Source organism: Cheilinus undulatus, linkage group 5 (assembly GCF_018320785.1).
Source record: "Cheilinus undulatus linkage group 5, ASM1832078v1, whole genome shotgun sequence".
NCBI lineage: Eukaryota > Metazoa > Chordata > Actinopteri > Labriformes > Labridae > Cheilinus > Cheilinus undulatus.
In genome coordinates, this window is record NC_054869.1 from 24,612,480 (window position 1) to 24,628,845 (window position 16,366).

General features: G+C 37.5%; 1 protein-coding gene across 4 annotated transcripts in view; it reads right to left on the minus strand.

Annotated features, from left to right (window-relative positions):
- slc39a14 (solute carrier family 39 member 14) overlaps nt 1–16,366 on the minus strand; it is a 39,897-nt gene that overhangs the window by 17,580 nt on the left and 5,951 nt on the right. For 3 of the 4 annotated variants that reach the window (XM_041787057.1, XM_041787054.1, XM_041787055.1), the window contains 2 exons: nt 6,832–7,178; nt 696–864 (listed from right to left, as the gene is read on the minus strand). In XM_041787057.1, coding sequence (XP_041642991.1) covers nt 696–864; nt 6,832–7,149 — 487 coding nt within the window. In that variant the 5' untranslated portion in view covers nt 7,150–7,178. Of the gene's footprint in view, nt 1–695; nt 865–6,831; nt 7,179–7,268; nt 7,298–16,366 lie in introns of those variants that run through there. The other variant, XM_041787056.1, reaches the window with a different exon arrangement.

Genomic DNA, 16,366 nt, shown 5'->3' on the forward strand with positions numbered 1-16,366 from the left:
AAGAACAGAGTTCAATTTGAAAGTTAAAAACTATATCAAAAGGACACATCACTGACTGTATTCATAAGACATCATTTGTACAGAGAAAAATATTGATATAACATTATTCAGCATTTCACGTCTCTCTACATATTCCCATTTTAAGACCAACATCACAAAATTACCAGCATTTTGCAACAAGAGTCACTTAAAACATGTCTTCCCAGCACTAAGCCATGGGGTTCCTGAATAAGATGTGTATACTTTTTTGAATAAGTTATCAGAAAATACTTCATTGATCCCCAGAGGGGAAATTCTGAATATATTTTATGAATATATTAATCATTTCAAGGAAAGTGACTATGAACAGCCAACCTCGGCAGAGGCATCTTTGGGTGGCTTGAATCCTACATCTGTTAGGGGCTTTTATTGGCTTGTGGATTTACAGCAAGGAGGATATTTTTGCAGCAGAACAGTGAATGCAACGTTCAATAAAAAGGCTTAAATGCCATCTTGTGTAGTGATGTGGCTCAGTAACATATATTTGGTACCTTTAAGACAACACAAACAAAGCCAATGGGACTAATGTATTTTCTATTTAGGACATTTGACAGTTTTGTTGATAAAAGGAAACTTTAGTTGTTACCTCAGTGTTAGATTAAGAGACTAACAGCTTCAAACAGCTGATAAATGATCAGAAACAGCTCAGTGCTTACCTTCAGCATCTGAGGGCCTGGGGGAGGCCAGCTCCTCCTCTTTATGTGCCCTACAGGTGCCTGCATCCAGCTGCTGCAGCATGGTGGGACACAGCTCCTGTAAGCCTCGTCCATCCAGCCGTGACTGCTCACTGATGCTGAACATAGCTAATGTGTCTGTTGGCAGACACTGGAGGAAAGAAAACAAATCAATCACTTCAATGTCAAAAAATGCACACAATACACAAATGATCACGTGAGAAATTCTAACAACAGTATTCTTTCTGTGAACAAACCAGTTAAGCAGCATTTATATGGGAGGGGGCATCTTCAACTGCACACAACTAGCAATGTGTCAAGCAAAATGGCAATTCATGTCATTTCACTAGAGAGAGAATAAATTTTATAATATGCATATCACTAGATTTGATGGAGATCAACTAGAGATGAAACAATTAGTTGATTAGGTATCTTGCAAATTTAATGGAAAATTATTTCAAAATAAAACAAGACGCTGCTGGTGTTTACTTCAAATGTTCTGAGACTATGGCATGATTTTTTAAATTAAAGTCCCTGTAAAGTGATAAAAAAAAAAAAATTCTGTGTCAGGTTTATTGTATGACAGGCCACTGTGTTTGGATCACCTGGCCAAATTTCAGTCATGAAAAACATCTCTAACTTTATTAAACTAAGCTTCAAAATCCTGAAAAATGAGGCAGTAATATCTGTTCTTGGATGGTATAGGTGTGTTGGTTGAATAAGCTGAAGCCACACCCACTCATAAGAAAAAATATGATCCTCTCAAATTAAAAAAAAAAAAATCCTTCCTGTTATGATTCTTTTTTGTGACCTGTAGGTCACAGTGGCTGATAGATTTGGCAAATTTACCTCACAACCAACAAAAAAATTGCATGTAGCTGGCTTTTAATGTTCAATGAAAGCAGTGACATCAGTTAATGACAGACTGTACTGAGATGAAATGCTCTGTGATTTTATAATATTGTAGCCTTAGGGGAGCAGGGTTATTCCCTATCAAGACCTGTGAAGTTAGAGGCTCCTATATTTCCCTTGCCCAAATTAAACCAACCCAAGAAAGAGGTGAAGATCTTTTTAATGGTCTACATCAAAAATTCAGTCACAACACATTGAACTCAGTTTTTCCACGTTTACAGCAACCTCATTCCGACATATCTACTGTGTTAAAAAACAAAGTTAGGATTTTACTTTACGGGGACTTAAATGGAAAAAATGCTTACTCCCATTCACTAACTACATGTATATACAGAAAAGTTATCTGTGCTTGAAAAAGAGATCGAGGCAAATTAAATCTCTTCTGTATGAATTCTGATATAATTAAAAATTAACTAAAGGGTTCTGTCTTATTCAAATGTAGGGTGTCTTCTTGACTCAGCCACTTGAGATTTGAATTATGATGTGACTCACATTTTATTGAACTGTTTACTGACAATCTTTAACTAAACAACAAACTACAGGAGAGGATGAGTGACAAATTTCAGAGGAAATATACAATGAAATAAACTCCTGAAACTAATCCACCAGAAACATAATCTTCAAAGTCACACTGAAAAGTCAAGACCAAATGTTTCAACATTTCTGCAATGGAACACAGAAGACAGATTGAATTTAATCTCCAAGGATAAAAAATGAAAGTCAAACATATGAGAGTGATTCAGCACAATAAAAGACACTCCTCTTGCCATACAAGGAAAAAAAAATAAAATAAAACTGCAACTATTTATCAATTAGCTGCCAAATACTCCATTAATTATTACCTGTTTTGATAATGGATTTACCAGTTCCAGTCATTTTTATAATCAAAGTCAGCAAAAGGTGTAAACAAGGAGGGCATCTGAGGATATTATATTGAGCTTGTAAAGGCTGCCTCTCCCACCAATAGCCAAAAAAAATGATTTCAATGATTGTTTAAACGTCTCATTCTTTGTGTGAAGAGAGACAACCACATGTGGCAACACCTGTCTCAAAGACAGTGTTTAACAATACAGTAGACACATGGCTGTACACACGTGCCTGTGCTTCACTCATTAAGGTGTGTAGTAACAGCTAAAGGTCAATGGTTGTAGTTTTTCTTCTTTTCATTGAGTCACAAACACCAACAAAAAAGACTGACTTTTTCTGATTCTATTTTCAGCTTAATTTAAGGAAAACAGCAGTAAACAAAGCAGTTATCAAAATCCAGTGACATTAGCCTCTTGTTCTGTCTAATTTCACAGAGGTATTACAAACTTTCTGACCACATCACAGGTTAATCTATTCAAAGACAGATCAGCAAGTGAGTCAATTACCCAGGACACAAAGCATGGGAAATATGCATAACATTTCAGCAGTCTGGCACCAGTGGACCTGGTTTCTTCCAGGCAGGACTGCCGCTAGATTTACTCCTGGGAGTGTTATGAACATGCAGCTCCTCAGAGAATATGACTTCACTTCAGGGCTGAGGATATACCTTCTTAAATCTATTGTTGGTAGAAGTTTGTACTGATAAACTACACTCTTTACCACATGTGAAACTATGTAAACAACACATAGATAAGAAAAAAAAGATCTGGTGATCTATTAAAGGTGCTTTATTGTTTTAAATAAGGACTTTGTTTTAGGTTACTATAAATTTTCAGCCACACCTGCCCTCTAGGTGTGTCATATATTTGTTAGATGAATAAGTTTTCATTATTATAAACAATATTATTGTTGTTTTAAGACAATTTATATTATGTGAAATTAACATGACAGCCAGTTTACATGAAAACCTACACAATTTTGGCTGGAAGTGGTTGGAACAATTGCACACTCCGCAATAACCCTTAATGTTTCAAGCAGACTCACTCATTAAAATATGATCAATTAATGTCTTCTCTGTAGCAAATAAGGCTCATATTCTGAATGACTTAATTTCAAGAGAGAATTTGTCTTTCTTTTTCCGAACTAAGACATGGCAAAAGGATATGGAATCCTACCAGCTTGCAGCAAATTCGGGCTGAGATTCTTATTCATATCTTACTAATACTGACCTTGTAATGCAATCTTTTAATAGTCATCGCTCAACATTACTAGATACAGTGTTTCCCCTTCCATTACATTAGGGGGGCGCCCCGTCCCCCCAACGGCACCCCCTGCCGCCCTTGAGGGTCAAGTTAATGTTATTCAATTGTATTTTCTATAAAGTGCCAGATCACAACAGAAGTCATTTAAGGATACCTTCCCTATAGAGCAGGTCTATACCTTGTCTCTTTATTAAATAAACTGAATAGCCTTATATTATTTATCTTGTTTACAGGAATGTATGTAATTTCTGAGTCCTGGTTTTCTGCTTGTTCCTTCTGACTTCATGAGCAGAGCTGAAAACCTCACACGCTCACTAACGCACTGGAGCCCTGTCTCCTCCTCCCCGTGTCAGAGCCTGGTTCACATGTGTACTGGGATGCTTTGACTCAGTATCATGAGAGACAGATCTCCAGTGCAGCTTGTTTATCCACTAAAGTTGTGTATGAAACGATGCTCCACTTGTTTTACATCCAAGATAGTTAAACGAGTGCTGAATTTCAGCGCTAGATTGCAGCAATTGCGCAAATTTATTAAATTCTCGCAACAAGTCTGACACTTGTAATGCGGGAAAATCCTGTAATCCCCCGTATACCACGCTGCAAACTGACAAACCGGTGGGAAACATGGTTAAAATCAGTGACAGTTGGGTTCATGTCTGCACCAGCTCCCTCCTGGTCTTCTTAACACCGAAGGCAGAAATACGCACGGCCCCTCACAGGCGTGTGGGGGCAGGTGTGCCATGAATATTGGAGGGGATCAGTTCCTTTACAGACTGACTGAGCAGCCCATCCGCGGGTCACCTGACGATCTTTTTATCATTTTAAAATTCATTCATCTGGGATCAATAAACTGGTGGACAACCCCTTTTGTCTTTTTATTCCTCGCGTGCATGTTTCTCATCGAGCCTGACCCTATTCGCGATATTTATGATAGTTATTTAGGCTCTTAAATAAACCTTGTCCACATGCAGATTATGACGGAAACTCTTCAACCTTTATAAATGTAGGAACATTGACAAAAGATCACAAAGGAAAAGAGACAACAGGAGGAGACAGAGACATGCAATGTGGGGATAATAATAGTGAAGAGAGAGAAAATAAGTAGATAAAGTCAGTGGAGGACAATCAATCATCATTAAGAACATCTACCAAAATACATTCCTACCAATTATAAATATAATTCCAATAAATAATTATTTGGTTATTTATTTGTTAAATCTTTCAAATGTCAGACTCATTTGCATGTTGAATGGCCTTTTTGACAGTATAGGTCAACTTTACACTTAATACTAGTCTGATACAGTCCTGAAGTTACTCCTGATATGGTAGGTAGGCCAAATATATATATATATATATATATATATATACATATATATATATATATGTATATATATATATATATATATATACATATATATATATGTATATATATATATTATGGGATGTCTTTTCTGTTTGTTTATTACCTATTTTAGACAGGCAGTTGTGAGAGGAAACCAGACCCATCCATTTATATACAATTTATGTATATTATTTATACCACTATTTTTTTAAGTGTTTGTGTTGGTGCCCCCCATAGTCTAAACTGCCTTTTGTGGCTAATCAATAGCTCACTGCTGTGTTAAAAAGTATCAACCTCTATGACAAGTTCCAGTCAGGTTTTCGGAGAAGGAACTACACTGAGGCCTTATCCACATGGAGACAAAAAACAACAAATTTCCGTTTTAATTTGAAAACATTTTCCGTAAACACAGGATCGTTTCAGGAAATGTCCGCGTAAGCATGGAACAACTGAAAACGCTGTAGTATACAGGTACAGCTCAAAAAATTAGAATATCATGAAAAAGTTCAATATTTTTTGTCACTCATTTCAGAAAGTGAAACCCATGTATTATACAGACCCATTACACATAGAGTGAAATAATAATAATAATAATGAAAACCCAAAATTCAGTGTCTCAGAAAATTAGAATATTATATAAGATCAATAAAAAAAGGATATTTTAAACAGAAATATCAGGCTTATGAAAAGTATCTTAATTTCTATGCACTCGATACTTGGTTGGGCCTTCTTTTGCATGAATTGCTGCATCAATGCAGCGTGGCATGGAGGCGATCAGCCTGTGGCACTGCTCAGGTGTAATGGAAGCCCAGGTTCAGGTCAGGTGAGTTTGCTGGCCAATCAAGCACAGTAACACCATGGTCACTGAACCAGCTTTTGGTACCTTTGGCAGTGTGGGCAGGTGCCAAGTCCTGCTGGAAAATGAAATCAGAATCTCCATAAAGCTTGTCAGCAGTAGGAAGCATGAAGTGCTCTAAAATGTCCTGGTAGATGGCTGCGTTGACTGTGGACTTCAGAAAACACAGTGGACCAACACCAGCAGATGCCATGGCAGCCCAAATCATCACTGACTGTGGAAACTTCACACTGGACTTCAGGCAATGTGGGTTCTGTGCATCTCTACTCTTCCTCCAGACCTTGATTTCCAAATGATACGCAAAATTTACTTTCATCTGAAAAGAGGACTTTGGACCACTGAGCAACCGTCCAGTTATTTTTCTACACAGCCCAGGTAAGACGCTTCTGAGGTTGTCTCTGGTTCAGGACTGGCTTGACACGAGGAATGCGACATCTGTAGTCCATGTCTAGGATTTGTCTGTGCATAGTGGCTCCTGACTCCAGCCTCAGTCCACTCCTTGTGAAGCTCCCCCAATTCTTGAATGGATTTTATTTTCGCTTTTGCATAAACAGGACTCGTAATGGCATTGTGAGAAGCTTGTACAGATTTGGGCTTTCAGGGGCTTTAAAGGGCTTCCCTCTCTCATTCAGCATGATCCAAAATGTTACCAAATCAAAGCTGTGGAGTCAGACTTTGAAACAAGTCCATACTAATTATTCTTTCCATGGATTACAAAGTCCTTCAGTAAGAACATACTTGTCTTGAGTAATGCATAGTAATTATCTATAATTGTTGCTTCATTTGTATCAACTTAATATGCTCCCGTCATCTGAACCATCATGGAGCAGCCTCTCATTAAAGAGACAGCAAAAAAGTCAAATATTTTTTTGCTCTTACCTTGGAATGGTTGGTTTTGAGCGGTGTGATTGTTGGTGTCTCGACCACACGGTGGCCGTCTACTTCATCTTCACTCTGATCCCTGCTAAGGTGGGCCAGTAGAGACCGCAGCTGGGGCACTGTGATAGTGACATTGTCTCCATAACGTGTCAGCAGGTTCTGCAGCACCTGGGAGGGGGACTGCTTTTCACTAAACCCCTGGCCTGTCACTTGATCCAGGGGGCAGAGAAGCACTGCCACGGCCAGAAGCAAGATCTGCTGGGGCTGAAGGAGGCCGATCGTCATAGTGGCACAGCCATGAGAGAACCAGATAAGCATGGCGTCTTCAGAGGCTGAAGGATGATAATCTGTTGGGAGAGAGAACAGGAGAAGATAAATACTAAATACTAAACTTTGAAAAAAACTTTCACACAAAACAGTGCTCTCTAAACATGTACCTGAAATATTTCTCACTGTTGGCTCCAAGGAGTTGTTACACAGTGGTTGACAAAAGCAAATAATTATTTCACTTTGAATAAACAAAACGACTTAAAGAAGAAAGTCCTGCATGACAGAGGATTGTGAAAAATAAAAATAAAGTTATTTTTCCTAATACCTTCCCAGGTGTTCATAAGAGTTGTAAATTCACTGCTATATATTCTCAGATAGCAAAACTCAAAGCATGGAAAATAATATTTTTTTTTTAATTAATTTAAAAAACAAAATGACACATGTACATTCCTGCCTGCTGGATCCACAGCAAACATGCATAAAGAGGAAAAATGGTCTGCACACCAGAGAGTTATTTTTCAAGGCTTTAATTAGCAACAAGTAAGGTTTAAAGTTAACATGCTCTGAAGTCTGAGGAAATCCCTTCAATTTAATGAAAATCATCACTACAGATCAGAAAAGCAGCTGTGGTCATGGGTAACTTGCATTTTGTGTCAATTCCTGCATCCCTTATGGACAGGACAAGAGTCTGTGTTTTTTGTTGATCCTTTTCTTTATGAAAGTGTTCAGTAGTCTCTATCAGGAAACATCATTTTGGCCAATGGACTACTCATTATAAAAATTTAGCAGGGGAAATGTGAATAAAAGTTTTAATCTTTAACAATAAGAGTGGGAAAATCTATCTTCTAGTTGATGGTCTGTTTTACATTTGAAGGTCACACAGGGAAAAAAAAGGAATTTCTTTGAAAGTGTTCATAGAGGGGTGGAACAGAATCTGTATTCATCCTGAACAAACACCTAGAATCAGGCCTATGAAATTTGGGATTTTATGTTCCTTTTTTTTTAACAGATTAACAAAATCCCCACCAAACTGTGACCCCAAAAAAGAGGTATGAACTGAACTGTGACCTCTGTGAACTGTTACACCCCTAGTTTCATAACCATATAAAAGCTCCTTGCATTAGATTTAACTTTTGCCAAATGTACAAATATTAATCTGCTGCATGTGTATGTGATTTTCTCAATCCAAAAGCCTGCCCTCATAAAATGGGGCATTGTTTACTCCACTAAAACAATCTGATTTGACTAATTAACTTTCTCTATCTGATACTAAAATTTCTGATTACTCTGACACATATCTTAGATGCTCTGGCACTAACCACAACAGCTTTTTCAAAGCAAACTACATGCCCTTTAATAATGCATGGGGAATATTTACACACCAGTAACGTCTCACACTCAGTGCAAATGTCAGAAGCTCAATAGTGTTAATGAAGTGTTCTTACCACTGATTACCATCATAGGTACCCTGACAGTGGCAGAGGCAGACATTAGGACTGGGCAATTAATTGTAAATTAGATTAAAACCCAAAATGGCCTGCTGTGCAAGATTTCTTGACCTGACTTGAAATTTACCAAAATACCATTTTAAAACTTTTTTTTTTGCAGCAGCAGCAGCAGCAGCAGAGATGTTATGCATTGTATATCTTGCAATCATTCAAGTGCCATTTTTTTTAGAACAGTCTACAAAACCCACCTTCTTCAATTTTGCACTTTTTTCTTATTAAATATGAGAGTGACATAAAAATGATCACTCTCTTCAATAAAACAATTTATGTCCAACTTGCAATATGAGTCAAAATCATCAGAATTAGATATTCATTTCAAAATTGTTCAGCCCTAGTTTTATCTAATATTGTGTTGGCTATGGTATAAAATGACTTATTGCTTATGTTTGCTGGAAAATACATAAGATGAGGTACTAAAGAAATAACTGCATATCAAATAGCAATTTAACCTGACATGCCAGATGGATTTGTTTCACACATCCATCTGGGAAAGCTTCAATAGGAAATGTTTGAGAAAAGGCAGAGGATTTGTAAAAAACTCAAGAGTGTGATTGGATGAACATTCTGTCTGTCACATATCTACGGGCCAATCAGAGCAACAAAACATGAGATGTAGCTGCTGTCGAGCTGCACGTGCACAGCTACCGAGGAATAACGTGAAACATGGCGACTATAGACATGTAAGTATTCGACTTTTGTACCAAATAATTGCACCAGCCTCTTGCTGCTGCTTGTTCACGTCACGACTCTGCCATGCCTGAAAGTACTGCCCCTCATCGCTGATTGGTCCTGTCACTTTTCAACCAGGCCCAAACGGTTCAGATGGGAGCTTTGCAAGATGGATTCGCCAGTGAAAAACAAGGAAACAGGCATATCCATCTGCTTTGCAAGCTTAATAGCAATTGCAATATCAGGTAAAAAATTTGCTGATTTTTCTCCCAAATCATTCAGCCCTAGTACACAGAGTCAATCAGTGTGTTTCCATGCAGAGTGAGGCTGAGCTATAGTAAGAGCATGATTGCAGTTATCTAACAGGACTGCTGTCCTTGTCCCAGTAAACATGCACAGCTGGAGAATCAATTTGTTGATGGAAGCATGTACACCTCTGTTATGGTAAAAAATGATATGCCTAACCCTTTTCAGCTGTGGACCTTCTTCCTGTTGATCTTGCTTACAAGTTAGCAAACAGGTAAGCAGTTTTATCTCAAACAGTAAAAACATGCACACTTTACAGCCATGAACATTTTAGAAGTATCTTTGTATGTCCGGTTTAGTAGGACAAACACAGTAATTTAACGTTTTCTAACTGTGGGTAAACATACTGATTGTAGAATGTAAAAGCCAGCAAGGTCTAACATGTGAGTGTCTAAGTGAAGTTGCTGCAGTTTGTTTCTACTTTGAGGCTCCTGTGTTTCTGCAATACCACAACAGAAGGGAAATAAAAACACAGAAGCAGAAGGGACGCTATTTTTACGTCTTCTTTCACTGTTTGTATTGTTATGAACCAGGAAATGGGAGAGATAAAAAACAATGGGAGTAGGAATGACAGAGCATTTGAAAGGGCATTTTGTATTTGTTAAAGGGTAAAAGACTTTTTGCTAAAACAAAACTATCCATCACTATTTAAAGAGGATTAATACCTAATCATAGTGAGGATAGTTTTTTTTTCATGGGTGCTGCCTCAAGTAAGTGAAGAGGAATATCTATTTGTTCAGCATGTAAGAAACCAACAAACTCCTAACTCACAGTGAAGCGTGAATCAAATGCACCCAAAGGCCTGCTGTTGGCACAAAACACAGAGGGAGCAGAAAACCAGTGGGATAAACACAGACACCAATTACAGACAATTGCAGCACACATCCACCAGACATCAGACACACCATCAGTAACAGTGACACCAGTGTAATAAACCAGCGAGGGAACACTGTAACACTGTTAACAAAGCTTGACCAGCACTATGGTGTTGTACTATTGCTATAGCGTGAGGAAAATTCATTTTCTGATATGCACCAATATGAGAAAAATGTAGTTTGTCTTGTGTGTAAAAATGTGAAACCAAAGTGGTTGGAAAGTAGTGAGATGAGAGGGGATTATGTGTAGAAGTCAGAATTTTCTTAATAAAGTTTTAATTCAGAAAAGTACATTTTTTTCCCATCAAAAATTAGTCGGGGACTTTTGATGCCTTTGTAACAGAGGTAGGGCACTAAATTGTATATGAAACAAGGATGAGAGAATGGGAAATGGTGCACAGCAAAGTGCAGAGAGTCAGAGGAAACTTGGCCCTTTCTTCAATTAGCCTACTATAAACCACTGTACACAACCATAAAGCTATGTAATTTCCCAAGAAAATAAGTATAAAGCCTTATCCCTGCAAAATCAGTGCATATGTGGCAAGTTGCCACAGTGTGGAATCAATTTTGTCAGCAGTTATATCAAAATAAGGGAATTTCTACCTTCTAAAATTTGTCTCCAAATCCTTACCTAGACTACTCTAGGCATGTAACTTTTAAAGACATTTAAAGTAATAGCTAACATTGTGTTTTTTTGCTTGTTATAACATCTACAACTTCAAACAGATTAATTCCAAAAACTGTATTTAAAGCGACCAATGCGGGCAGGATAGGATGCCAGTATTTTACTACATAAATTTGAGTATATCTACATACACAAAAACTGTAAAGTTCCTGTCCCCAGCTTTAACTAACAGAGCACTGATTCATTTGAGCAAACCCCCCAGGTCCACCTGCAAATCTAGACTGAACACAGACCCATTCATTTCTTTTAAAAAATGCTCACCTTTTCCCACAGAGCCTCTAATGAGAGCTGCCTTCTAAAGTGCCTGGGATTGTGTCTGTTTGTCCTGAGGCTACAAGCAAGCTGAGAGAAGCCCACAGGTTGCCCATAAGCAGGGAGAGAGTCACAGGAAATAGTAAGCAGAGAAGAAGAAGAAATTCCTAAAGAGAGCAGCGAGCTCCTCAAGAGTGCAATGAACTGACGAGGAGCAGACTGAGATAAAACCAAGGTTGGGACTCAACAGTAAGGAACAGATGGCAAATGGGGGAAAAAAATCAAAGTAGATAAGAAGTAAGATGCAATTCTACAAATGACAGCCATAAGCTGCAGAATCCAGAACTGAGCAAAAACCACCCCATTCTCTTCCTGAAACGGCAATGAGCATTCCTTGTTGATTGCTTTTCAGCCATGAAAAGTCATTTAGTTAGCAGGCAGTGAGCTTGATGAGACAGCAGATGTAAAAATCAAAATCCTTTGCTGCAGAGGACACAAATGAATTGCATATAGCAAATTAACTTAAATTCTACAGATGGTTCGTTTTATTTATCAAATTGCCTTAAAGGGCCATGGCCATGTTTATTTCTTGCGATGCTTTCTGTAGCTTAATTTAAACAGCATTTGGCAAAGAGCTTGTTTCTTGGGTTTGGATTTCTCATGTCAATTAAAAATCTTTTGGCTGTAAAAGACATTGACCCCACTGGCTCTCCTCCATCTCATTCTGGTCACTAAAAATTACTAAAAAATGCAGTGCCAATAACAACAACAACAACAAAATTAAACAGATTCAAAGCTTTTAAAAAGTAGTCCACATTACTGTCACTTAATATAAAAGAAAATTATGGCATAATTGTTTTTTGTAGTTTAATACACCAAAGAAATTTTTTCTTTTGTTTTGTTTTGTTTTTTTTACTGCTGGGATGCCTTGGAAAACATCCACATTCTTAACTACTGAGTGGTTAATAGTACATGTTTAAATCTTTGCTGGGCTGTGACAAATTTTAAAATGATATTAATGTTGATGACATTGGTTAAGGTTCAGCCATGCACAGTCGATTATTCCAAGTAAAATATAACATTTAAAAAAGTCAACCTGCTTGCTTTTTCTAGTTTCCAATTTATGATCAGCTGACTCCTTTTCTTGCCTCCATCTCTCTGGGTCTGAGCCCAGATGGTAAAGGGGAGAGAACTCTCCTCTGATATAAGGCATTCTCCTTGAGGATTTACTCCCTTTCTCAAATCTTCTCCCTGTACTTTCTCTAATAAAGTCTTGTGTAAGTTCTCTAGGAGGAGAATAGTAGGACACAGGATACATGAAATGGAAATTAATCCTTAAAAATTCTCAGGAAAGATTTTTAGTTTTATTTTATCAGGTCAATAAACTAATCTTGAAAGTGAAAGGAGCTCAAATGAACTTGCTCCTCCTTCCTGCCAGCTGTTATTGTATTGTTCTTGTTAATGACAAATAATGTTTAATTTGATCATTTGTTTTTCAACACCTTTGGCTCTATGAAAGTATGGGATATGAACGATTTTAGTTTCATTTTCTAAATGATCAAATGATGAAATTGACTATTTAAAATGGCTCAAAATGTGATGAAGATTATTTTTGTTGCAGCTTTTGTGTATTCTTATAATATCTGAAATCACAGTAAACAAGTAAGTATCGTATTGTATCTTTATCTTTCTAGTCAAACATTATGAGAAGCGTAAATGTACAAGTTCTCTCCCACTCCCCCTAAAAAGCCAGGAGGCAGTCAGATGTAAGGTGAGATCTCTCTCTCCTCTTCCACATTTATTTTTTATTTAGAGAGAAGGGAGAGCCAAGAAAGGTGTGTGAGAAACTTCTTAGGTGTGACTTCAAATTGCAGCACAAAACATGATGAAGCTATTTAAGCAATGGCTGTCAAAAACAGTATTAGGCATGCAATTCATTTTCATAGGTTGCTTTAAGGTGGAGAACTCATTAAAACAGCAGAAGGCTACAGTAAGGATTTTAAGTTATTGAGGGTATAAACTGTGCTTACTTGTTCAGTACTGTAAATGTAGATTAGCACTGTTCATGAAAGTTCTATCATCTGCTCTCTTCCACCCATTACATCGTAACTTTACGAGTGAGAATTTTAAAAACCCTTTAACCCTTTCAACTTGCCTCCTCATGTGTAGCACTACCTCATGACTTTTTACACACACATTGCACATTAACTCTTCAAACAGTGCTTCTTGTGCTATAAAGCTATACTGGTCCAAATCAAGGAGTCAAAATGAACAGTGAGAGAGAAAAACTCTTCTTCACCAGCAAAGCTCTGCCTTGGCCTCAGCGTGGATACCGTCCAATCAAAACAAAGCAAAAGCAGCTTTTAAATGTCAGCATGCCAGGTCAAAGCGATGCCACAGCACACTCACAGAACCACCGTGCCAATGGCAGCCACAGTCCAAGGCCTACTTGTTGTGGAGATAAAGGATGGTGGGAGGAGACAGACTGTCTGCAGCACAGACAGTGAAGTGAAAGATTTTGCCATGATGTGAAACAGAAATTTTAAAGAAGAGGAAGGGGGAGGAGGAAAGATCAGGGTGGAAAATGTTCGGTTTCACTCTGCTGGGCTCCAATCCCAAATGCATGCTGGTACCTGGACTCTGGTTATCCATTAAAATAATTTATGTTCCATAAAACGTTGTCCTCAAATGAACTTTATGACTTATGAGAAACTGTGAAAAAACAGCACGGTTATGTAACTAGTATCTTAGCCATCAACTAAAAATGCATGAAGCCACTCCTGCTATGAGGCGACATTAAGCAGTTACAGACTTATGCTTCTATGCAACCTCCAAAAACAACCAGCACAGAGAAGACTGACAAATAAAGTTATCCAAATGCCTTTAACCATGCTGATGAAGCAGCGCACATCATGCAGACTGGTTTTATGTTTACATTCGAGTGGCTAAATTACACAGTGATCATCAGTAAGGTGGTCAAAAAGAATTACAGAATACAAAAGCTATTAAGGATAGGATCAGCAAAAGGATAAAATAAAAAGAAAGTTCCAACAGAAAAACCCTTTTCAACTTGACAACTATAAATATCATACTTGAATACTTCAATAAATTACTTCTGAAAAATCTTCCAGCTTTATCACTGCTGTCACCAAGCTATCTGAGCCCTAGGGGTTAGTTAATGAGCACAAGTGAGGACCAGACTTCATCAGGTGTCAACCAGTGTTATCAGCATTACAGTGAAAGCTCACTCACAACACACTCATGGATCCACAGTCAAGTATAAACAAAGGGCAGAGAGAATTTTTCCTTGCCATCATCAGTTTCAGCAGCTGACTACAAAGAAATCAAACCTCTGTAGGTTTTAACAGGAGAGCAGGATAATGCTGTCGGCTCAAATCTTCGAGACATGTGAAAGGAAGTTATCTGAACATAAATTGTCAGTTACACTCGTAACATCAGGATTTAAAGACCTGTTGGTCCTGAAATTAAATGAGTAGCCAAATAACTACAGCAAACATACACACTTCTCAAATAAACAAGAACTTGTAGTGAGCTAGGTCTGCTTGCAAAATGAGCAAAATCAAAGTGATGACTGATAAAAAAAAAACGCTTGATATCTCTTCCACCTTCTTTTCTCAGTAATTAAAATGTAGATCATCTTTTAACCATTAACACTAAGTTTGCTTGTTCTACACAAATATTTCTAACATCTTTCAAAGTGCCATGTGGCAAAATGCAATACCCATATCAAAGAAGAAGGCCTTTAAATTTTGTTTACTGGATGCAACACCACTGCGTTTGAATAGCTTACCCGATGGAGAGTGGGAAAAAAACAGTGGAGACCGTGGTTCCTTCCAAACAAAGGGGGATCAAATCACTTTTGTTATATCAGTCAAAATAATCCCAATTTGATTTTGTACCATGCCTAATAGCCCAGCCAGGTTTTAATGCTAGGACTGAAAGCAAACCACATTCTTTTTATTCCTCGAGTACTGTGGCTAACATGCAGGCTCCAGACAGAACATCTGAAACTCTTATTTTATTTAAATACAGACTAATTGCATTTACTCACATTAGTATAACTGAGTAGCTTTTTCTGTGCATGAGTTCAAAGCTTTCTGTCAATGACATGAAGCTGGCCATAAGTTTGACTTAAATTACACAATGGTCATTAGCACATAGCAAGAAATTGATACTACTCTATATCCAAAGAAGCTGTTGCATTTCACTTTATTAAAAATGTGTTTCTTTACCTAAACAACCTGACATTTTCTCTTATTGTTGTACAATGGGGATAGATTGTATTCTAGTATACAACCACCTCAAAAGTAGCTACTCAGTACTTCGACTTCTGCTTCCGTAAATTCTTACATGACAAACTGTACTTTTACTTGATTACAATATTCCTGTACTCTTTCCACCTCTGTTTAAATGCATCTAACTGAATGTAAACCACTGTTTCCTGACATTGCTGTATACTCCAACAATATAATAATTTAATTGTGCTGCAGTAATAGTAATGTGAAAAAAGTCAAGACTCCATAGATGCCAAAAAGCATAAAGGAAATTTTGGAAATCAAGAACATATTAGAACTGAATCATCCATTTTTTTCTTTTTTATCATAACTAGGGTGCAACTATTAATAATTCTGTGCATGGATTAAACTGAAAGTTGTTTTCTTGCATTAAAGATTAATCTTTTAGTCTTTTTATTTTAGGAAAGCATAAGAAAAGCACACAAAATAAGTATAGAGCAAGCTTTCAGAGTGCCATAGCTTCTTCATCTAAATGTAAAACAAATGCTTGCGTCTGAATCAAGTAAAGAAGAGGTTTTGGATTTCACTCTGTATCATTGTAATTATTTCGTGGTGTAGCTAGGCATGGGATCATCCAGCCTTATGACCAACAGAAGGCTGTACTTTAACACTGTCACTGACACCACAAACATCAGTAACATATTGGCCTGCGAT